We start from the raw sequence: 21,336 nt of genomic DNA, 5'->3' as shown, positions 1-21,336 counted from the left end.
GCCAAGTGGGGAGCAAGCAAGCAAAAGCAATCAAGTCCCTGAGGGGTCGCCCGGAGGTTCGGAAATTGAATCAATTTCAGAGTCCATCAGTTAAACACTACTAAGATAGATAATAGAGAGATAACCCCCTTCACCACCATGTAGCTTTTATAAATTTTTTTCTCCCGTTTTAGAATAACCGTACCAAGTAATATCCAGCAGAGAAAGACACCATGAACTTCACCATCATCAACGGCCAAATCTACACCCCGGGCCTAGCCATCATCGATGCTCCACAGCCCTATACTCCCCTCGGAGGAGGTACGTCCATCCATCCATCCATTCACCCCCAACCAAACCCCCAACTAAGCAAAAAAATAATAAACACAGACACCCTCCAAATCGCCATCGACACCTCCGGTGACGGCCAACTCACCTCCAGCTCCTCCTCCACCGGATTCCACAGCCTCAACATCTTCCTCACCTCCACAACCACTCACAAAAACCTCACTATATCGAACGGCACCACCCCCACTGCCAACAACACCTACGTAGGGCCCGTGCTAGACCTCGAGCCCTCGTCCACCGTCAAGCATGTGAACTGGATCTGGCCGGCTTGTTTCGTGGGTAGTGGCGGGGATAAATCCCCCCGGGGAGATTATAATGTCTCTGTGCATCAGAGTTTCCGGTGGGAGGGAACGGATTATTATACGGTGTTTGAGTTGCCGATTTCGGTGACGAATGCTATTGAGGAGAGTGAGGAGAGGGTGGATTGTGCGGTGTTGGAGAATGAGTGGGTGGGGTGGGAGGTGTTGAGGGAGAGTAATGATACTTTGAAGGGGCAGCCTTGGGTGAGTGGGAGTCAAAGTGGTGTGAGTGGGAGTGAGGGTGAAAGTGGAGGGGGTGATGAGAGTACTAGTGGGAGTTTGGGGAGGAGGGGGTATAGAGCTGGGGTTATGGGGTGGGTTGTGTTGGGGTTGGTGATGGGGGTTGTTATGTGTTGATTTTATTGAATTGGCGGGGGGGAGGGAGTTTAGTTGGTGTGTTATAATAACTAATGGTAGTAATATTAGGGTTGTCTGTAGTGTTGTTACAGTGGTTCATTTCAGTGTCATGTTATATATCTCTAGGGCAGGCTTCATACTTCATGTGGTTGTTTGTCATTTGTTTATTAAGGTCAAATACATAGGTAGATAGCTCTCAAACTCCGATCCAAATTGAACGCTCATCATCAAAAACAGGAAGGACACTAGGCAATTTCCAGCCCAGTATACATACAACAGACGCATCGTGGCGGTCGTGAACAAATGACCAAAGGTGTTAAGACAGAAAGAGAAGATAGAAGCAAAGAACCAAAGGAGGGGAGTGGATAGAATGAAGCCCAGTGGGACTTATCATGCACGCCTCATCCGATACCCGGTTGGTCCAGATTAAATGGAAGGCCGACGGTCGCCCCAAAGTCCAACGATACCCATGGCGAGTGCAAGTCCAGAGAAGACAGCTCGCACCTGCTGGAATCGACGCTCCGTGTTCATCTCCTTCTGCACACTTTCACCGTTGACATTCTCCTCTGCCTCGACCACCACGATGTCCTCATCCTTCTTCTGCTTCTGGACGGTCAGGCAGCCGCATCCGGTGTCCTGCAGAACAGACTGGACCCAAGCTACGAAGCCATCCTGGCCGTGGAACCAATAGTCGAAAACATAAGAGCCAACGGTCGAGGTAACGCACATCCAGATCAGATAAGGGTGCTTGCGCTGTTTAGAAGAGAGGCTATACGCGAACAGGAGACATCCGTTGGCGATGTTGGTCAGCCGCAGACCGTGTTTACGGTTCAACCGCTTGACCTCGTTGAGGGACCGGGACGCGGTGGTAGCAGTGGGAAGAAGACTCAAAGAGGGGATGGCGACACTGGAAGCGGAGTATGACATGCCCTAGAGATGATACATTGCGCGTCAGTTGGCGGTTGGACAGCTTGATGAGAACTAGCCGAGAAGGCTCAAAATCTTCGCAACAGGTCATAGAAATCATACCGTGAGCAGTCCCAGGGACACTGTGCCAACGAACTTCGAGACGGTGATGGGACACGCCATGGTGATCGCGGGACGAAAGTCAATGCTGCAACAGGAACGTTGTGACTTGAAAGATTTGCTCCCCTAAGGAGGATAAAAAATCACTTTTCGAGGCGCCTGATAGAATGATTTGTTGATTGAAGACGTGGTGCGCTTAAAACTTCAAGGCGGGTGCAAAGATAAGGCCATAGAAAAGTTCGCGATGGCAGAAGAAGTGACGTTGTTGCATGCCTGAGGCTGGCAAAGACCTGTCAGCCAATCACCAGCTCGCTGTTAACATCCCGAGACGCATCCGAAGCTAGTCCTATTACAGCTAGCTCTTCGAAGTCATGTCTCTCACGGAACTAAGCCCAAAGGAGGCACAAAGAGTGGATTCACCAAAGGCTAACCTACCGAATAGAGTTTAGACCCGATTAGTATTCAAGACGAGAAACCGAGGCATGGACTCGGAGTAACCGTCGGATTGCGGAGATTCCATCCAACGACCACCCGGGGTTTCCATTATAACTATCAACTCTCTGGGGTAACCTGAAAATCGCCAATTAGCGACTTAACAAGATCGTCCTTCTCATACATACAGTGTATATACTTACATAATATTTTTACCATGTCCCTCCCCAAAGAAGCCTACCTAAGTAACACGTGGAAGGATGGCCTGTTCAGTGAGTCGGCCCGTGGCGGTCACCACATGCTCCGGCGGTCACTGACAACCAGCAGCAAACAAGGTCGTCTTCTGTACGGGAGGCGCAGGAACCATCTGCAGCGCGCAGGTTCGTGCTCTGGTTTATCTAGGTGCAAATGCTTGCATTATTGGCCGAAATGTCGAAAAGACCGAGAAAGCAGCCCAGGACATTGCAACTGCCCGTCCGGGTGCTAAGGTCATCGGCATTGGTGCAGTGGATGTACGAAAGTTGGACAGTCTTCAAGCTGCAGCAGATCGCTGTGCCCAGGAGCTGGGTGGTATTGACTATGTCATGTAAGTGTCACTTCGTTTTGGCTGGTTCTCTACTAATCTGGGTTAAACTACCCAGTGCTGGGGCGGCCGGAAACTTTCTAGCCTCGATCAACCAGCTCTCGGCGAATGCTTTCAAATCGGTCATCGACATTGACGTTCTGGGATCCTACAACACCCTCAAAGCGACGATCCCATACCTTGTTGAGTCGGCAAAGAAGCACAGAATGGACTCCGAAACTCGTAAGTGGACGATATTCGCGATATTCGCGATATTCGCGATATTCGCGATAAGCGCTAACATCGTACCATCATCAGTCAAACCCTCTGCAGCAGGCACCGGAGGACGTATCATTTTTGTTAGCGCCACTCTCCACTATCGCACGGCACCTTTCCAGACGCACGTCTCAGTCGCCAAGGCAGGCGTGGATGCGCTGTCTCACAGTGTGGCTATCGAGTTTGGCCCTCTGGGTGTCACTTCTAATATCATTACGCCCGGACCCATTGCTTCGACAGAGGTTTGTATTCGTCCCACATATTGTATAGATACGCACATCTAACTTTTATCATAGGGCCTTGATCGTCTCCTTCCTAGTGATATGAAGGACACTTACATCAAGTCACAGCCGCTTGGCCGAGTCGGCTCAGTGCGCGACATTGCAGATGCCACGGTTTATCTCTTTGCGGACACTGGCAGTTATGTCAGTGGCCAAACTCTAGTGGGTGAGTCTCATCTTATCCAGATTCATCATAAATAGTATGTTAACACCGTTATAGTTGACGGCGCATCCTGGCGGATGTCGACCACTGGGGCAACATCGGGTAAACTTGCGTATCCCGATTTCCTTCTTTCAGGCAACCCCGTCCCCAACGTCAAAGGCCAGAAGAAGTCTAAGCTGTAGAGGTCTGTCTTTCTTTCTGGGCACAGGATAGACACTCTTGGTTTGCTATCTCCCATAGAGAATACTCTTTGTTCCCCGGGTTGGTACATAGTATACTTTAGATAAAGAAGTCTTTAAAAAGGGAACAAAGGCACAGTGTGCTCCAACTCTGTACTTAGACTTCATGTTTCATCAGGACATATAATAAAGACTATTTACAGTTTCAGACAATGCCTTGCTTCAGCACCATTCAACGTAAGATAATTACTGAGCAACCACCTAATGCATGAAAGCAACAATGGACTGGCTTTTTAGTATGCCGGTATTCTACGTTGTTATGCCCAAGACAGATAAAAGACTGGCACACGAACTACCTGCTATATCGTTAATTCTCCGATGAAATTGTACTCGAATATCTAGCCCTCACGTCCAACACGAGTAAAAGAGGCACTTCTACTCCCTAATTACGAAAAAGCCTTAAACCCTCTCCCTTACTCCCAATTCTGCACACCCGCCAAAATGTCAGGCAGACGACCACCCAACCAAGAGAGGATACCTATCGGAGCACATAAGCAAAGAACTGCATCCGAAAACGACCCCGAAGAATGGCCGCAGGACAAAGACAACATAACCCAGCAACTCACAGAAGCACAACGCAAAGCCTTAGAACTCGAAAGGGAGAACAAGAACCTAACAAGCCAAGTCCATGATTTGAACCAAGTGCTTGTTGAGCGAGAACAAGCCTTCGCGCAATCGGAGCAAGAGCTGCGACAGACCCAAAAAGATCTCAAAACTATAGAATCCAAAGTCAAGACGAACGAGGGGCATGTCCAAGCCGCCTACAGCGAAAATACCATGCTTAGTACGAAGGTCAATGCGCAAAGTGGTCAGATAAATCGCCTTCGTCAAGAGCAGAAGAAGTTGAAAGACGAGGAGGCTATGCGCCGTGGTGAGAATGAGAAGTTACAGCAGCAGATGCTTGAAGCAAGTCGAGAACTTAATGAACTCAAGCAGAAGCTGGCAGCGAAGGAATCGGAATCAGCAGCGCAAGAAGCGGAAAAGAAGCAGCTTGCTCAGGCGATGGATGAATATAAAGGGAACGATGCTGAATTAAGAAAGCAGTTGAATAGGCTTGCGGAGCAGGTGCATACGAATGAGTCTGCGATGGCAATAGATACTGTCGCACAGCCTACAAACCCGATGTCATCCGCCTTGGTTCCTTACACCCAGAATAAGCTGATTGCTAGCAACCCCTTCGGCTCCTTCAACATCCAGAAACCATCTCTGACACTGAGGCAGGAATTGGGAAGTAGCTTGTATAGTGGATCGCAGAGCACCGCAAGTAGCGATGCCCCGACACCGGTGGGCCAGAAAGGCAGCATGAGCAGCATTTTCAGCGCGCCAGCGATCCCTGCTCAGAATCTTAGACCACCCATTGAGGCGGTTCCGGTGGACTGGAGCAATATCCAGCAGGCTGCCAAAACTGGCGCCATTCCGCATGTGGGACAAGCCCCTGTACCTAGTTCCAGCCTGAAGCGACCTTTTGCTGGAGTGGAAGCCTTGCAGGGCTTTGATGGCTCGGAAGAGGCGATCAAGAGGCTGCGTGTGGCTGCCGATCAGCAGAATCTTGGGTCCAATTCAGACAACTCATTCTTGACTCTTTTCCAAAAGTATTTGCAGACGTTGCAGGAGGCGACTAATCAGAACCAGAGTCAGCAAGAACAGTTATATTTGTTCAAGAGAACTGTCCAAGCTCTAACCGCGCAAGGCAATACGAGCTTTGGAAGTCAGTCTTCGGACCCCCAGATCAGTTGGATTCATGATTATCAGAAAGCTGCTGCACAAGCAGCTAATAATCCTTCAAAAGCTCAGCCTCAGGCTATAGTTACCGGCGTCAAGCAGTCAAAAAAATCACAGTCCAAAGAAAAGCCAAAAAGATTCCTCACACGTACACCGCAGAAATTCGAATCATGGCCAGTATATCTGGAAAAGAGATATAACCCGTCGACTTTATTGACAGTACCACCTATTCGAACGACACGAAAGAAGTTTGCCAATTTCTCAGTCCCTGGTGCATTTGTTGAAGATGATAAGACTGATAGCACTGGGTCGGAATCGCAGTGGGAGTTCCAAACTGCACCAGAGTACTACGAACCTCAGGTCAGTGTCCCAGAGCAAGTACCCATACCACCCGCTGTCATAATGGCACGGTTGGCTTTACTCTTGGTGGGAGCTTTTATTATTGTGACGGCCGTGGTTGAAAATCTATTCGGACAGACGAATAGAACGCAGGACGTCTGGATGCAATATAATGAGGTACCTGAGGATGTCTTGGCCAAAGTCCGGGGCAGCGGACCCCCTGTTGTAGGGTCGATGCAGGGCTTGGATTACACTTTCGCAAGATTCGTCGATATCAGATCTCGCCTAGTGGGATGATAGATGAACCCGGTCTGCTGGTACAGAGCGGGTATGCGATCTCAGGGAGTGAAGGAAGTATATTCTAGAGTTTTCTATCCATGCCTCGTGTCTTGCCTACGATAACCAAGATGGCTTATGCGTACAAAGTAGTTGTGGTGCTGATCGACCACCATGAAATGAACGGGATTCAACGCTATTTTAGGAAATATATACCACGTGACTAATATTTTGCAGCGGATGCGTCAGCTGCTCCCAAAGAAGCAGGCGGTGGGAATTTCATGCGTCACCTGCTCCACCCGCGCGCCATCAGTAGCCAATCAGGAAAGAAATCGGGCGATGCGCGATTCGCCTTTGAACCCCCCTCCTGGCTGGCTATGCAAAGAAGCGCTCGCTGGTGGAATCCATATCATCAAAGCATTCCCCCCATTCATCTGTGTCTTATTTTTACAGCTGGATATCATCCGCTTTTCATCTCAATAACTTTTGTTCCCATCGCCAAACGATCCCTTCCTTTCATCGTTCTTAACTTGTAGCGCCTTTCCACCCATCTTATCGGTGCCTGGCTTAGATCCGCCTCGGCCACCATGCACCTCCGTTCGTGCCTTGTGGGGAGCGTTCTCGCTCTCGGCGCCAACGCCTTCCTCGTTATCCCCGAAGTCGAGGAAGCCGTCGCCCCTGAGGGTGACTTCCCTCCCCTCCACCCTTTGGAGGTTTATGCTCCCAAGAAAGAGCAGGTTGAGCTTGCCTGCACCGAATGTCCGTTCCGTGAAGTCAGCGAGGATGGGAAGGTCAGCTGGACTGACGGCTTCCAAACCTCTTTGGTAAGTGGTTCCGAGCCGGTGTCTAGTACGACATCGGAGTAGTGAAGGGACATGGATGCTAACAGTCGCTGCAGTTGGTCGACTTCTCCACTGAAAATGGCTTCCTTCTGGCCAACGGTCGTCAAGTCTTCCCTCCGCCACCTCCCACTCTCATCACTGCCGTTCAGCGCCGGGCGTCGGATGGCGTAGAAACGGAACCTATCCCGTTGGGATACGCTGTGGAGGAGATGCCCTTGCCCACTCCGCCTGAGGACCCTATGGATTTGGTCGCTGTGCGTTTCACTGTCCTCGACCTCGACAGTCGCCCGGTCCCCTTGGATACGGTGGCTTTGACGCTTCTCCATGACCCTAGCAGCGGCGAGCTGTACATCGCCAAGACTGAGATCGAAGAAGCGACCCCCGACCGCGTCTCTTGGAAACAATGCCGCGGAAAGCCGAAGTGTCTGAGGAAGCTGTTGTTCGACCGGATGCGCGCCTTGTTCGCAGCGGCCAAGGCCCGTATGCTTGGAATGGCACCTAAGCCGAAGGGCTGCGGTGGTCCTCACGGTTTGGGCATGCCTCCCCCGCCCCGGCCTCATCATCACCACCACCACCACCACCATCCCGACGACAAGTTTGACCCTGAGCGCATGCCGCCCATGCCCCCCATGGAGGGAGAGGAGGCTGGGTTCCACGGCCACATGGACAAGTTTGACCGCCCCCACCATCACCACCACATGCACCACATGCATCACATGCATCATGGCCAGTGGGAACGCACCGTCCACCGCGTGGTCCGTTTCATCGTCGTTCCCGCTGTGCTGGGTGTTTTGGCTGGTCTGGCCGCGAGCGCTCTTGGTATGCTGGTTGGTCAGATTGTGGTCTTCATGTGGCAGCGTTTCCGCCGGTCTACTCCCAAGAAGTCTTTGGAACAGGGTACCGTGTCTGAAAAGCAGGGTCTGATGATGGAGTCTGAAGAGCTTCCCCCGGCGTACAGTGATGAAGAGCCTGTAGCTGAGGAAGTATCTTCGGCCAAGAATTAATTCAACACTCAATAATATTTGCACTCATTTGCCCTTTCATACCGCACATTAAGATACTGCACCGTTCTTGATCTTTGCTACAAAAAGATGGATTTGGCAAGACTTTCGGGCACCCCTTCAAAAACAAATACATCTCTGAACTTTTCATTGTTTCATTCAAGGTGATATTGTAAAGCGAACCCTCGTTTCAATTTCTTCTTTTCTTTCGAAAATTCTTTTTCAAATTCATCTTCATTCGATCATGGTTTCCCGCAGGGATTTATAGTTCGCGCTCGGCTTTTCCCTGTCGGCTGTACCAAGCTACTAGTCAGACTTCACTAGCTTCCTTATGTAGTTCCAATATGGTTATAAGTTGTTCCGTAGCGGAAGCACTGTGCATGAACAGTAACACCTACACTAAAGCAGAGGTGCACGTAGCTGCACTGGGGCTGCCTCGTGGATGTTTCAGAGCAAGACAGACCCTTGTCACGTGAGGATATTCACGGCCGCCTGCCAGGAACGGCCGCCGCCAACCTTCCCCTCCTCTTCCTACCATGCCAACCGTCATCGCCCCAGGTTCTTCTGTCTGTCGCAGCCAGAAGCCCTCGCCGGACGATGTTGCGCTAGCTCTCTACGATGACCCTGATCCCTCTTGTGAATCATTTGTGGGCTTCTGTTCATCTTCCTCGCCGAACCCTGACTGCCGCTTGAGCTCCAGCAGCTCCCGCTTCCGTCCGAATCGGCCGTCAGCCGGATACTCACCCCAGACGCAGGAGGATACCTGCCTGTTCATTCATTTCACGCCACCGTACCAAATTTCTCGAGCGCCATGATGCAGTGGACGTCATTCGTTCAGAAAGCCCAGTCCTTCATCGACCCGGCGAATTTCACCCTTCCTACCCTATCCTCCTCCGATCGCAACCCGTCCAAAGCCTCCCTGTTTCGCCAGCAGTTCCGCCTCCCCGATTCTCAAAACCCGCTGCAAGAGATCACCGCAGAGCTCATTCTCCCTATTCCTCATACCTCATCGCCGTCTCATGGAGAATCCAATCGCCCTTTTGTTGAGCGCCCTGGGAACCGTTATGCCGGCAGACTCCATCTGAGCGAACGGTTCATCTGTTTCTCGACCCAGCCGACCAGCTTCGCGCCCTCTGCTAGTCTTGGGGCATCGACTCATTGGGCCGGTCAAACCAACGGCACAGGTCCTTCTGGAAATGGATTTACTATTCCGCTCTGCTGCATCCGGAGGGTGGAACGACTCAACAGTCTTAGCCATGTCTTCTCCCTTGCGTTGACGACATGGAATGGTGCGCTCGGAAAGCAAAGCCCCGACTTTGTTCCGCAAAGATTCACGATCCAGCTGGCTGGAAGCAGGCAGGCCTGCGAACGCTTTTGCGATGGTTTGAAGAAGGGACTGCGCGAGTGTATGAAGGAAATTGAGAACCTGCGCGTTGTCGTAAACGACTGTTACTCGGAATACCTACTGTCTGGTGCTAAGTCTAAAGCCCAAAATGGCGAGACAACTGAACAGCGCCAGCCACCCGATGCCGGGCTGGGAATGATATTCCGTTATCCCGGTGATGCTCGCAAGCTTCGGGATCGCAGTAAGATGAGACTGTGGGGGGAATATTTCAGAGGTATGCAGTCCAACCCAAGTGCTATTTATTGGGACGCTTGTTAAATAATCTTGTAGAGAATGGTCGCAATGCCACTATCATTCGTCAGCCGACCTTCCATAAATTGATCCGAGTCGGTCTGCCCAATCGTCTTCGCGGCGAGATCTGGGAGGTGACGTCGGGTTCGCTTTACCTTCGCCTGAGATCCCCGAAGTTGTACGCCGAGACGCTCTCGAAGTTCTCTGGGCAGGAGTCTTTGGCGATTGATGAGATCGAGAAAGATTTAAACCGCAGCTTGCCTGAGTATGCTGGTTTCCAGAGCGAAGAAGGCATCGGTCGCCTTCGGAGGGTCCTCACTGCCTACAGTTGGACCAATGCGGAGATTGGATATTGCCAGGCCATGAACATTGTCGTTGCGGCTCTCTTGATGTTTGTTTCCCAATACCAATTTTGGAAGTGAAGCTGACCCGTGCAGTTACATGTCCGAGGCACAGGCCTTCTTTCTGCTGTCTGTACTTTGCGATCGTCTCCTTCCCGGCTACTACTCCACAACAATGTATGGCACATTGCTCGATCAGAAAGTGTTTGAATCTCTGGTCGAGAAAACTATGCCCGTGCTCTGGGATCACCTCACGAAGTCTGATGTGCAGCTATCCGTTGTTTCTCTCCCATGGTTCCTTTCCCTCTACATCAATTCCATGCCGTTAGTCTTCGCCTTCCGTGTACTGGACGTATTTTTCCTCGAAGGGCCCAAGGTTCTCTTCCAGGTTGGCTTGGCCATCCTTCGGATCAATGGCGAGGAGCTTTTGGATATCCAGGATGATGGTTCATTTATCTCCGTCCTCAAGGCATACTTCTCGCGCCTCGATGAGTCTGCCCATCCGAGGTCTGAGAATCCCAAGCTGAGGGCCATCACCCGGTTCCAGGAGCTTATGGTTGTCGCCTTCAAAGAATTCTCCCAGATCACTCACCAGACGATTACGGAACAGCGTGAAAAGCACAAGGATGCCGTCCTGGAGAACATTGAAAGTTTCGCCAAACGGACATCCATCCGTAACCTCGGGCCAGACAGTAAGAAGCTGAGCATGGATGATCTTGGCGTCATCTATGACCGTTACTACGAGGTTCTCTATGACCATCAGCAGAGGCAGAAACTCTTGGACGAGGAAAAGAGGCGCCAGGAAAAGAAACGGGTTGAGAGAACATCTATCCTTGGGCCTCCTGTGGATAGAGAGGTCGGTCGTGTTGGTCTTGGTCCCAGTCCCACTCACATGGATTATGATGCTTTCCGGGAATTCCTCGCGGCCACAGCAAAATGGGCAGTGGCGGACTCGCCCCCGTCACGAAAGGAGTCGGCTGAGCAGGGCTTCAACAGTCTGAAGGGCTGGGGCAAATCCTCTTCGTTGTGGAATAACAAGCCCGAAGCAGCAGATCATGAGTTCACAAGACGGCTTTTCCGCAAATGGGCAACGGATCCCGACGAAGGTCTGAGCTTGCAAAACGTAGTCAACGGCCTTGCAAGACTTAAAGGGCCTCGCGACATCATGAACAACATCCAATACTTCTTCGACCTTTACGATGACGAGGGCACTGGACGGGTTGATAGAGAAGGCATTCTTCGCATGTCAGAGGCGCTTCTATTCCTTTCTCGGCGAGGCTTTGACGGAGCTATTTCCCCCACGCAGTCTGTGGAAGACATCAAGACAAGTGAACGTGACCCAGATAGACTCAGTACAGACGAACGTTTCTTGGGCAGTGTCAGCTCTTTCATCCGTCGTTGTTTCGAATACGCCGATCCCAGCCATCCGGACAGCAGAGCAGCTGAAAAGCAGAAGGATGAGGCAGATGCGGAGGAAACAGCCGATAAGCTTGGGTCCTTCAGTATCGGTGATGATGATGAAGAAGATCTCATTGATGTGAATGAAGATACCAAATCGACTGCGTCGGCTGAAACCGAAACACCAGCGAAGCAATCGAATGAAGACAAGTCCAACACGCAGCATAATCGTGCCGTCTCAGAATCTGCAAACCCCGCCCTCGATCCGAACAATCCTCTACACATCACCCTCCCCACCTTCCGCATGGTAATCCTTGCTGATGAGCTGTTGGAGCAATTCTTCGATACATTCTTCCCACAATCATTCCGCCTTTCCGATCATGGATTACAAGCTTTGGCATCCGCGTCTCTCTCATCCAACCTCACCACCTTCTCCAACATCGGCGTACCCAAACCTCAGTCCAGCGCAGCAGCCGGTGCATCGGTGGCAGGAGCCTCAGGCGGTATCGTACCACCAGGCAAGGGTCTCCGCGGAGTCCTGGACAACATCGTATCCGACGGTATCCGCATGGCTGCCGAAGTCAAGAAGAGAATGGACGAAGCACAACGCGAACTGGAGCGCACTGCCATCAACCGCGACGACGACGAAGAAGACGAAGAGGAAGAGTACGACGGTCGCGGCGGCGTTGCCAGCGCATCCGCCATGGTCGGCGGCATCTCCAGCTGGGGCGCAGGTGCCTACGGCGCAGACCCCGAGCGACGAAGCGTCAGAGACGCAGATCGCGATTTGCTCGAGGGAGCCGAAGTCATCAGCATGCGTGGCAAGGATGATGCATCCTTACTCGACGATAGAGACGAACATGAGCAGACAACACAAGGAACTCAGAGCCCTCAAGAGCCAAGTCAAGCCGAACACAACCTCATCAGCAAGGTCGAGTTCGAGTCGTAAATTTCACACCCTCATCACTATCGTCCATCAATCATATCACCCCCGCCGCCATCCTATCCCATCTTCTTTCAAATCCTTCTCTCACCCTATCTCCTACATTGTCTGTGTCATGATTTTACATCTATTCCACTGGTTACTTACTGCCGGTCATCACCCCATACAATTGCTGTCTATCCTCGTTTAGACGTCTGCTGATTGTTTCTGGAAGATCCATTGTATGTATGCATGCATGTACCATGTTGTTATCGCATCCTCCGCAATACAAACAAAGATCTACTTTACTTTGCACTTAATAAAAATGTAGTGTAATCACACTGTAAGCAACCAAGCAAAATAGTATAACCATTCACTAGCAAGGCTTCATCTGATCTGGTGACTGAAAACTGGAATGGAATGTATGCTACAGCTACTACCGGAAGAGACCAATCCGTCCCTTGAGCGTTTCCAATATGCAATGTAGTTAAAGCTTCACAGAGGGAATATCCTGAATTACACGTACGAATGAGGTGAGGAAAGGGGCACCAAAACTGAATTTTATGCATTACAATGCGAGGCTATCTTATGTATGTCTGACTGACTATGCCAACTATGTATGTACAAGATCGAACAAACCCGTACTCAATGGCCCAAAAAAAAAAGAAAACTGCCCTGGAGTACGGCAAGAAACATGAAAATGGGGAAAGGAAATATATTCACCATGAAATTGAGAAGGGAAAAATGGGGGTATAGAGTCAAAAATAAATAATAATGAGGTAGGAGAGAAGTTGAAATAGTAAGGGGGAGAAGGTGAAGGGGTTAAAATTGAAGGAAGCTGTAAGCTGGCTTAGGTAGGAAGGACATTCCGCACAAGTGCCACGCGAGTAAGGGAATTAGTCCTTTTGCCCTTCGTTCTCGATCAACTCGAGAATCAATTGACTTCGCTCGTATTCGGGATGTTGCATGCATATCTTCACGGTGCGGCCATTGTTTGCCAGAGAAGCACCGTTGGATAACCCGCTGGAGAGATTGACAGCACCCCCGGTGCTTGTAGGGATGCTGTTTGCACCAGAACCCGGCATGTGGCTGCCATCGTCGAGGCAGACCACACCGTGGCCTGGAATTACCTGACGTAGGCGGCCGTTCATCGCATTACGCACCTCGACGAAGTCATCATTGAACAAGATGAGGAACCTTCCGTAGAGGCATGCAGAGTGGGCATGTCCCACGAATTCCATAACCACGCTGCGCGACACATCGCCATGTTTGTTCACGTACACTGCACATTCAGTGTATACGACCAGGAACTCGCTGTCACTGAGGCGGAACATGCCGAGTGGGCGTAGGGCACCAATCCGCTGGGCTATACTGCTCAGATGGGCTTGCGCTTCAGGAGGGGCTTCGGATCGGAAATCGGGGACCGACCACGTATGTTTCTTGTCGATCGTGAGAATCTCGATGCCACGTTGAGTGGAGATCGCCAAGGAAGAGTGGAAGAGATTCATGCCATAGCTCTCGGCGGGAATGTAGAATTCATCGTACTCCCGGAAGAACTCCGTCTGCGAACGACGAGAGAAAAGGCGGCTTCTGCTGCTTGACGACTTTTGCGCGACTGGTTCAAGTATCTGTAGACTGATGAGTATGCGAAACAATGTGGGAGGCGACGACAGCACAAACCTTGAAAGTGGACGATAACCCATCTCGCTTCTTGTACATGACCAAAGTCCGGTCTTTCATGTGCCCTGCCGCAAAGAAACCTACTTCTCGACTGCCCGATAGTTTCTGCGGCGCCCGACGTGAGGAATCCGTTGTTGCTTGTGCTGCAACGCCGCTCGGAGGGCACACAACATCCAGGTGGTAAGCAATCAGCGATTTGTCTGCAATGAGCAGGAACACGTTGAATTCTTCGAAGACAGCAATTTGTGTCACGCGTACAATGGGTATAACCTGGAAGCACAATTAGTATGAGGACGGTGTGTACACGACACACGTGGTTGCAAAGAGCTACTTACCCGAGTCCAGCCACGAGGGTCATTGTAGTCCGAAACATACACACCATAGTCAGTGCCGATGGCGCATCTCATGCGACCAGGGGGCTGCTGGAAAACAGTGGCACAGTGGACGCCAGCCCGGCAAACTGGCGCCGGCCGTGGCGAGCCATGGTACCGCTCTTCCACGTCCTTAATAGCACGATCAAGAGGCGTCCCGTCAATAATAACACCAGTAGGGATGTACGAGTTGTCGGAGGTGCCAAATGCAGTGTCAGCGAGAACACGCAACCTGAACGGCTCCGCATTCTGCGCGAACAAGGCGGCAGCATGTTTGGTCTTAGCCTCGGTTATCTTGTCGCACCAGTCTTGCCTGTTTTGGGCCGAAAAAGCATAGAGTGTATAGGTTCCTGCTTTCCCGAGATGCTTGACCTTGAACGGATACAGGATTTTATCGTCTTTGGAACTCTCCAGAACCGTGGCAGGTACCAGAGCCCTGCCTCCGTTCGAATTACCCGAGCTGCCAGAATTGCCGCTGGCGGTATGGGTTAAAGGCCCGCCGGCAGCACCACGTCCAGCAACGGCGGCTGGTGATTGCGCCACGACTCCGCGGACCGCAGACTTCACGACCGGGTCATCATTGGTGCTCTCAAGAACCAAAAGATCCATGGGGATTGGCAATTTGGACACATCGTAGCTCTCATATTTCACAGATCTCGATGTGTCTTTAGCTGTGAAGGCCTTCGCAAGGACCAAGTAATGGTCGAAGAGTATGGCGTGAGTGTCCACCAAGAATCTTGTTCGTGTCCCTGGCCGCTGCAGGTCTCCCCGGAAGACGATTTCGCGGCCCAGATGCTCCAGGTTGAGTTCAACGTCCTTCTTCATCTCAGGACGGAGCTGGAGCTTGGTAGAAAGCTCCATGAGATCAACCTTCCTACTCATCTCACCCACCTTATGATCACATTCAAGTGCCACCATTTTGATCTCATCAATCGCTTGTGCGAGATTTGTCTTTTCCTCGGAATCTTTGACCATATTCTTGTGCACTGTCGAGAGGAGCAGGGTGTACCGCTGGATACGAGTGATGGGAGCTTTGAGGTACGTGTCCCAGCTGAGACGATTCGACAGCTTGTGGTCACGAACTTGGCTAAGAAACTGCCGGAAATGAACGTTCCTCTCCGCTTCCTTGCGCACCACGTAATTGGCATTCGGGAATGTTGCCGCGTAGTCGACATAGGCCATCTTTGCCTTTCGGATCCATTCCCGAAAAATATCACTGAATCCAGCAATGAATGGACCCTGTTCTTTCTGTCGGTACTTGAGTTGAGCCAAGAGATGATCTTCGTTGACCTTTTTGACGGCATCCACCTTCCCAAACACATCGTTCAAAAACCGGTTCAGGCGCTTCGGTGCAATTACCGACGGTTGCATATTTGCCAGTTGATCCCGATAGAGTTCGCGCAAAACATCGAGTTGTGAAATGTAAGAATCTTCGGTCGTCACAATCTCGTGCAAATTGTTCTGTCGATCAATCTCTTTCTTGGAGTGCGTCTCCCACACCTCCTTGGGGACCTTGTAAAAAGTCACCCAGTCTTCTGCTTTCTTCTCCGGCTCCATCATCTGCGCTTTGAGATTGACCTTTTTCAAAGTGCGCATGCAGTGGTGCGAATAGCAACGTCCGAACACTTCCGCCTCCTGTTCGTGAAGGCGGGAGGAGTAGCACCCTGTGCCCGTTATCTGAAATAGAACGCCTGACAACGTTCCAGTGCCGAATTTGACCCATTCTTCATCCTTCACCAAGGCTCCCTCCGCCAGCATATTCTTGACTACCCGTGCGGCTAAAGTTTCCGCATCGGCCATATTCATCGTCGGTACTTTGTGGGTGAACAAAGCAACAATTGCTTCAACAATCGCATGTTCCTTTAGATCCGTCTCATCTTCGCTAAGCTCGCGAATCCAAGCTAGGATGGAGCTTAACGCCCATGGCTCCGTACAGCGTCGGAATTGTTCTGAAGACAGTTTTGTTGGGTTGAACTTCTTACGGCGTCCCGCAGGGATGGTGGGCAGATCAAGCGTCATGGCAGCAGCAGCATCCGGGGAAACGTCAAGCTTGAGCGCGCCATACTGTTGCTGCCGTAATAGCTCCTGCTGCTGTTTATACTTCGCCCGGTCTGCATCGGTTTTCGATCTGATAGGGGGGTCAGTACGAGGTCCAATTGGATGACTCGACAAAGAAGTCGACCGTGGAACTTGGGTAGGGCTGGACACGGTCGAAGAAGCGTACGAATCTGGAGCAACAGGGAATTGGGAAGATGTATACTGGGTAGAGCCCCGCCCATCACCCTGCTCGTGATGCCGGTATGTCCCTGCCGGCATCAAATGCGACATTAAGTTCGGATTACTTGCCGGCTCTACGGGAGCCGGTGGAAGTGGTCGCATGCCAGGATGGAAGAAGAGATCCCCAGGTTCCTCTCCCCTGCCTGAGCTCTCACTTCCCGAGTGTTGCAAACCATTATTTTCGGAGAAGGGACCGTCGGTCTCATCACCGTAATCGAAACTCATCCGGCGTCCATACGCTCCAGGTTCCGACAGGCCCCCGGTGCCACCAGCGTCCACTCGTGCATGATGTTGCATGTCATTGTACGGATATCCAGATTCATCGAGCGCTGTAGGCGGGTAGTCATAATCATCCGAATACTCCTCATGCCCGTCTGCAAAGGGGTTAGAACCTCTCATAGAGCCGGAAGAGGGCGCAAGCCTAGGATGGCCAGCATCATTATTATGGCCATTTGCGTAATGATCCGCCTCGTCATATTGCGAAGCACGACGATAGCTTTCGCCATATGACCCCAACTCATCCTGCTGCCAGTCTTGCTGAGGAGACGGTACGCGATTCTCTGACCGCGATCCGTATGCACTTATGATAGAAGCAGTCGTCTCCCGTCGCGCACGGTCTTGCAAGCGTTCGGCTTGTGCTTTGTCTTCCTCATCTGCCATTTGCAGCATAGCTAGACCTGCAGCAGCCTCTGCATCACTATCATCGCTATACGCATCGTAGTTCACATATTGGCCGGTGCCAGTGGCGATGCTGCCATTAGTGTGAGTATGTCTCTCGTCAGGGGACAGCCGCGGGCCCGGTGAATCGCTATTCGATGGTTCCAGGACCAATGCACTGTGAGGATTCACATGTGATGGATCCAAGCTATAGCCTGACTCCCCAGCCGTCCGTCGATCCGCAACTGCAGCCTCAACCTGTTGCATCAACTCATCATAGCCAGGCCTAGTACTTGGTCGACTATCCCGGCTTCCATGTCCGTTGGCAGCCATATAGGGCTCTGAATCTACATCCGCGTCAATCGGTGGGCCAGGTAACGGGCGCGACTGCGGGTGTCGGGTCAAAGTGTCTGTTCTACGCGGTGACATTTGTGATTGAGAGGGATGGATCGGCGGTGCTGGAAGGGATCGGCCTGATCCGGGACGTGTCAAACTCAACCGCTTGCCGAAGGCTTCCTCGGTGGGTGTCGAGTGGGCTGGCGGTGCAGGAGGTTGTTCATCGAACGAGGTAATGACATCTCCAGGGTGAGGCGGCGACTGCGGCAGGTAGGTTGGAACTTGGGCACCTCCAGCGTAGGGGTGGCTTGCAACATTTGCAGAACCAGCAGTAGAAGAGCTGTTGGCAGATATGTAGGTAGCACTAGTTGTAGAAGGCGATTCTGTGCCATAGGATAAAGAGCCGGATGAGAGTGTGGTTGAGGATGATGCCTGCTCAGTTGTGAACCCATACTGCATACCTGGCGAAGCATTTCCATACTGCGGGGAGGGACGGCTTCCATATGGATGGTCCGGTCCCCGAGGAGGTGGAGGCGGCGGCAACTGCGGGTGGGGAGGACCCCAAGTTTGGGGTGTAGGGGGAGCATGTGCAAAAGCGCTGGTGGGCTGTCTCTGCACCGGGGATGCGACGAAGCTAGCAGGCTGGTAGGCGGCTGGATTATAAGGCTGGTGGCCGGTGGCTGTTGCGCTGCTATAGGAGGTGCTGGGCCCAGTATATGCCAGCGGGCTGAAGCCTACCTGCTGCTGCGATGGTGTAGGGGGCAAGGCATATTGCTGAGGGTTATATGCATGCTGGGTAGGTGATGTGGCAGCCGGAACCGACGAGGTATACTGGTATTGATAACTCGATTGCGAAGAAGCCCGGGCGCGCGACAACTGAGGCGAAGTGGGCGCAGGGACGTGCGCGTATCGAGGGTCTGCGTAGTCATCGCGTCCAGTATTCATGACATTGTAACTCGATTGACCCTCTGCCTGTGCATTCCAGCCCGGATAGCGAGCATTCGCCTCGGTGGACCTGGCGTTCTGGGAATTAGGGGAGCCCAAGAGACCCGCGTCGTCCCCCACATTATAACTGGGCATCCTTCGTAACTGTGGGCTCGTCGGCTGGGTGGGATAGAGATCATAACGATTGTGCTGGGTGGGATTCGGTGGGGAACCGGGCGGTTGATTGTAGGATGGATAACCATTCTGGTAATGCGCCATGGTTGTTCAAGGAGGCCCAGCGGGCAGTGGACGGCAGGTTGGACAAGGATGACTGTACGCGACAAGGAGAGTTAGGAAGACGAGGCTCCGAACGGCCTGGGAAGGATTCTCCCGGGTTGAGTGAAGATAGATCGGCTCACTTCAAGACACCGACAGAGACCACCGGAAGCCCCGATCCGATCAAGGCCAGCCTTACCACCACGAGATAAGATGTAGGAACTAGTCGTAGGACCAGTTACCACCAACAGTGGATTGTTGGTAACGATAGGAGGTCGAGCCTCATCCGGACGTCGGCCGACCACAATTAACAAGGAGGTCCGGGGAAAAGAGATCCACCTCTAGCTAGACATACCCCAGCAGACAAGGGGGAGGGGGATGTCCCACGGTCGGAAAGAATATGGTTCGAGTTGAAACGAAGCAGTAGGGCCAGGAGGCAGAAGGAGGGGGAGGATTAGGTGGAGGGGAAAGGGGGGTGGGGAAGGGCGTGAAAGATTAACGGAGGTAAAAAGAGAAAGAGGGAGAGAGAGAGAGAGGGAGGATTGATGATCTGGTCTTGGAGTAACAGTCCGTCAGTCCGTTTGGTGGTTGTTTTTGTGCCGGTGGACACTTCCCTCTTCTCCTAACTCTTACTACTAGCAGTTAATTCGCTGTGCTTGTTGGGTAGGCGGTCAGTTCCCATCTTCTATGCCTGATGCTGAACGGGGTCTTTCATGCCTGTATGCCTGATTGTCGGCGAGAATGCGAGTGGTCCAGTCAGTAGTTTACATGGAAGATATCTATCGCCTCGTACTCGGCAAAATGGGGCAACCTTGGAAATTATGGTATGAGACTGAATGAACTTCCACGCAATCTTGATTGATCCGGACATCAAATCCGCGGCGTTTGTTTGCTTGCGGTCACCACAAATTGTACCATTGCACAGCAAGCAAGCCATTAGCTTGACAACAAAATGCTGCAAAATGCTGCAATTGCAGTCTTTTTTATCTTAGCGTATACCTTTATGATTGATACTGCAGTGCTTCCAGTGCTAGTGCATAGTAGTTGGCTAAGTATGGCGGAGGCTCAGTCTTACCCGAGCCGAGCACGAGATTAAATGGCCTTGGAGTCAAGAATTGACAAAACCTTATCAACTTTATGTCCTTGTTTTACCACGTAGTTCACCTGATTTAAATTTTAGGCTCGTATTATGACACACATAACATACTGTAAACCCTTGTCTTAAACTCGCTGTCTCCTCTGGATTAACCGCTAGGATGCAGATATATATATAGAAATTGTCATACTACTGGTACGTGTGAGCCTCAGAAAGTCAGAGAGTGCGTGAAGAGGGTAACACAAACATTAGTATAGAAAGTTTATAAGGGCTACGTACAGTTATAAATAGCTACCAATAGTGAGTCTTATCCATAGCCTGAATTTAATAATAAGTACTAGTAATACTAAGAACACAATCATCATTCCAATCTCAAGGATGCCATGAGCTGAAGTCTCAACCTGAAACTTACCCACTCTAGTCATAATAATAGTAGCTTCTACAGTGGTGCACTACCAACAAACTATGATAGAACATTAATGCGACTTCTGGTGTACTATGTTCAGGAACAGTTGAAATTCCATGATGTATATCAAGGCTGTACTGCCAGGAGCATTGTTATAGTCCATATGCTTTATCAGAGCAGTCCGTTTGATACTCCTTACCTGATTTTTAGGCCTCATAAAAGAGGATAACTACATCTGACTGTGATTTCAGCACTATGAGCTCCCTTTTCCAATGATCGGACCTAACAGTAGCGGGTATCCTTTGCTACCTGCTTGATGTATGTCACTGATGGATTCGGAAGACTATACTTCCGAATACCAGCTTGATCTAACATCATATGATTGAGAGACTGGTACTAGGTGTAGAGGCATATCTTCAACACTGACTAGGGGAGGGGTGGTATTGGTATCGATCAGTTACAAACGCAAGGCCGATGAATAAGCACGGACAGCCTCAGCTGGAATGGAAATTGTAAACTTGTGGAGCAATAAATATCAGGCATCCCAAAGCGATCCATAATTCATTGTCCCATTTACAGGGGATAGTGTTATGGTAGGGTGGCAGTGGCTCACCATCATCCGTGGTAACTATTCTGACAGCTCGGAAGGGTTTAGATCCGGGGTAACGGTGGGGTTTGGCGGATGCAGAGCTAAAAAGCACCCGAAGATACGCATCCAATACGCATCCAATCAGGACCGGCGTTGAGAACCTTCCGCGGAAGTGACGCTGAGATAATGAACGATGACCGAATGGAGGTCGATGATGAATACGACTTGATGATGGAACCGGAAAGATACCTTCTTTTGTTATTTGGAATCTCCGACGAGTCATTC

At 51.2% G+C, this 21,336-nt stretch overlaps 7 protein-coding genes across 7 annotated transcripts; 5 read left to right on the top strand and 2 right to left on the bottom strand.

The window, feature by feature from the left end:
* Window positions 1–212: 212 nt before the first annotated feature.
* On the top strand, window positions 213–983 carry BO87DRAFT_412874 (uncharacterized protein; the record flags this gene model as incomplete). Its single annotated transcript, XM_025626528.1, has 2 exons — window positions 213–300; window positions 370–983. 2 exons carry the CDS (start codon window positions 213–215, stop codon window positions 981–983), a joined length of 702 nt encoding a protein of 233 aa, XP_025483727.1.
* A 148-nt stretch (window positions 984–1,131) lies between these two features.
* Window positions 1,132–2,252, bottom strand: BO87DRAFT_373139 (uncharacterized protein). The gene is made up of 2 exons (XM_025622463.1): window positions 2,013–2,252; window positions 1,132–1,913 (listed from the first exon to the last, which is right to left on the bottom strand). The coding sequence occupies exons 1-2, from the start codon at window positions 2,070–2,072 to the stop codon at window positions 1,410–1,412; spliced, it is 564 nt and encodes a 187-aa protein (XP_025483726.1). The 5' UTR covers window positions 2,073–2,252; the 3' UTR covers window positions 1,132–1,409.
* A 266-nt stretch (window positions 2,253–2,518) lies between these two features.
* On the top strand, window positions 2,519–4,111 carry BO87DRAFT_373138 (SDR family oxidoreductase). The gene is made up of 6 exons (XM_025622462.1): window positions 2,519–2,713; window positions 2,769–3,027; window positions 3,083–3,246; window positions 3,322–3,521; window positions 3,576–3,726; window positions 3,781–4,111. Exons 1-6 carry the CDS (start codon window positions 2,659–2,661, stop codon window positions 3,903–3,905), a joined length of 954 nt encoding a protein of 317 aa, XP_025483725.1. The 5' UTR covers window positions 2,519–2,658; the 3' UTR covers window positions 3,906–4,111.
* Window positions 4,112–4,368: 257 nt separating this feature from the next.
* On the top strand, window positions 4,369–6,441 carry BO87DRAFT_446105 (uncharacterized protein). The gene has a single exon (XM_025628200.1). The coding sequence runs from the start codon at window positions 4,404–4,406 to the stop codon at window positions 6,318–6,320; it is 1,917 nt and encodes a 638-aa protein (XP_025483724.1). The 5' UTR covers window positions 4,369–4,403; the 3' UTR covers window positions 6,321–6,441.
* A 253-nt stretch (window positions 6,442–6,694) lies between these two features.
* On the top strand, window positions 6,695–8,511 carry BO87DRAFT_373137 (uncharacterized protein). The gene is made up of 2 exons (XM_025622461.1): window positions 6,695–7,123; window positions 7,198–8,511. Exons 1-2 carry the CDS (start codon window positions 6,887–6,889, stop codon window positions 8,143–8,145), a joined length of 1,185 nt encoding a protein of 394 aa, XP_025483723.1. The 5' UTR covers window positions 6,695–6,886; the 3' UTR covers window positions 8,146–8,511.
* Window positions 8,512–8,691: 180 nt separating this feature from the next.
* BO87DRAFT_326630 (GTPase-activating protein) lies at window positions 8,692–12,727 on the top strand. The gene is made up of 3 exons (XM_025620154.1): window positions 8,692–9,761; window positions 9,818–10,169; window positions 10,216–12,727. Exons 1-3 carry the CDS (start codon window positions 8,954–8,956, stop codon window positions 12,464–12,466), a joined length of 3,411 nt encoding a protein of 1,136 aa, XP_025483722.1. The 5' UTR covers window positions 8,692–8,953; the 3' UTR covers window positions 12,467–12,727.
* A 509-nt stretch (window positions 12,728–13,236) lies between these two features.
* On the bottom strand, window positions 13,237–19,348 carry BO87DRAFT_164555 (putative Rho guanyl nucleotide exchange factor). Its single transcript, XM_025618274.1, has 4 exons — window positions 19,104–19,348; window positions 14,455–19,015; window positions 14,120–14,389; window positions 13,237–14,067 (listed from the first exon to the last, which is right to left on the bottom strand). Exons 2-4 carry the CDS (start codon window positions 18,961–18,963, stop codon window positions 13,336–13,338), a joined length of 5,511 nt encoding a protein of 1,836 aa, XP_025483721.1. The 5' UTR covers window positions 18,964–19,015; window positions 19,104–19,348; the 3' UTR covers window positions 13,237–13,335.
* Window positions 19,349–21,336: the final 1,988 nt, after the last annotated feature.

Source organism: Aspergillus neoniger (genome assembly GCF_003184625.1).
Source record: "Aspergillus neoniger CBS 115656 unplaced genomic scaffold BO87scaffold_4, whole genome shotgun sequence".
NCBI classification, from domain to species: Eukaryota; Fungi; Ascomycota; class Eurotiomycetes; order Eurotiales; family Aspergillaceae; genus Aspergillus; species Aspergillus neoniger.
Note: the sequence above shows the minus strand (reverse complement) of the source record. Positions and strands in the feature narration are given on the sequence as shown.

Bases quoted from the DNA above. Each gene is read 5' to 3' on its own strand.
- BO87DRAFT_373139 (XM_025622463.1), bottom strand. From the start codon at position 2,072: ATGGCGTGTCCCATCACCGTCTCGAAGTTCGTTGGCACAGTGTCCCTG. The intron at 1,914-2,012 runs GTATGATTTCTA...TATCATCTCTAG, and splicing joins TGTCCCTGGGACTGCTCACG to GGCATGTCATACTCCGCTTC.
- BO87DRAFT_373138 (XM_025622462.1), top strand. From the start codon at position 2,659: ATGTCCCTCCCCAAAGAAGCCTACCTAAGTAACACGTGGAAGGATGGC. The intron at 2,714-2,768 runs GTGAGTCGGCCC...GACAACCAGCAG, and splicing joins GTGGAAGGATGGCCTGTTCA to CAAACAAGGTCGTCTTCTGT. The intron at 3,028-3,082 runs GTAAGTGTCACT...TAAACTACCCAG, and splicing joins GGTGGTATTGACTATGTCAT to TGCTGGGGCGGCCGGAAACT.
- BO87DRAFT_446105 (XM_025628200.1), top strand. From the start codon at position 4,404: ATGTCAGGCAGACGACCACCCAACCAAGAGAGGATACCTATCGGAGCA.
- BO87DRAFT_373137 (XM_025622461.1), top strand. From the start codon at position 6,887: ATGCACCTCCGTTCGTGCCTTGTGGGGAGCGTTCTCGCTCTCGGCGCC. The intron at 7,124-7,197 runs GTAAGTGGTTCC...CAGTCGCTGCAG, and splicing joins ACGGCTTCCAAACCTCTTTG to TTGGTCGACTTCTCCACTGA.
- BO87DRAFT_326630 (XM_025620154.1), top strand. From the start codon at position 8,954: ATGATGCAGTGGACGTCATTCGTTCAGAAAGCCCAGTCCTTCATCGAC. The intron at 9,762-9,817 runs GTATGCAGTCCA...ATAATCTTGTAG, and splicing joins GTGGGGGGAATATTTCAGAG to AGAATGGTCGCAATGCCACT. The intron at 10,170-10,215 runs GTTTGTTTCCCA...TGACCCGTGCAG, and splicing joins GTCGTTGCGGCTCTCTTGAT to TTACATGTCCGAGGCACAGG.
- BO87DRAFT_164555 (XM_025618274.1), bottom strand. From the start codon at position 18,963: ATGGCGCATTACCAGAATGGTTATCCATCCTACAATCAACCGCCCGGT. The intron at 14,390-14,454 runs GTAAGTAGCTCT...TTGTGCTTCCAG, and splicing joins ACCCTCGTGGCTGGACTCGG to GTTATACCCATTGTACGCGT. The intron at 14,068-14,119 runs GTTTGTGCTGTC...ATCAGTCTACAG, and splicing joins GGTTATCGTCCACTTTCAAG to ATACTTGAACCAGTCGCGCA.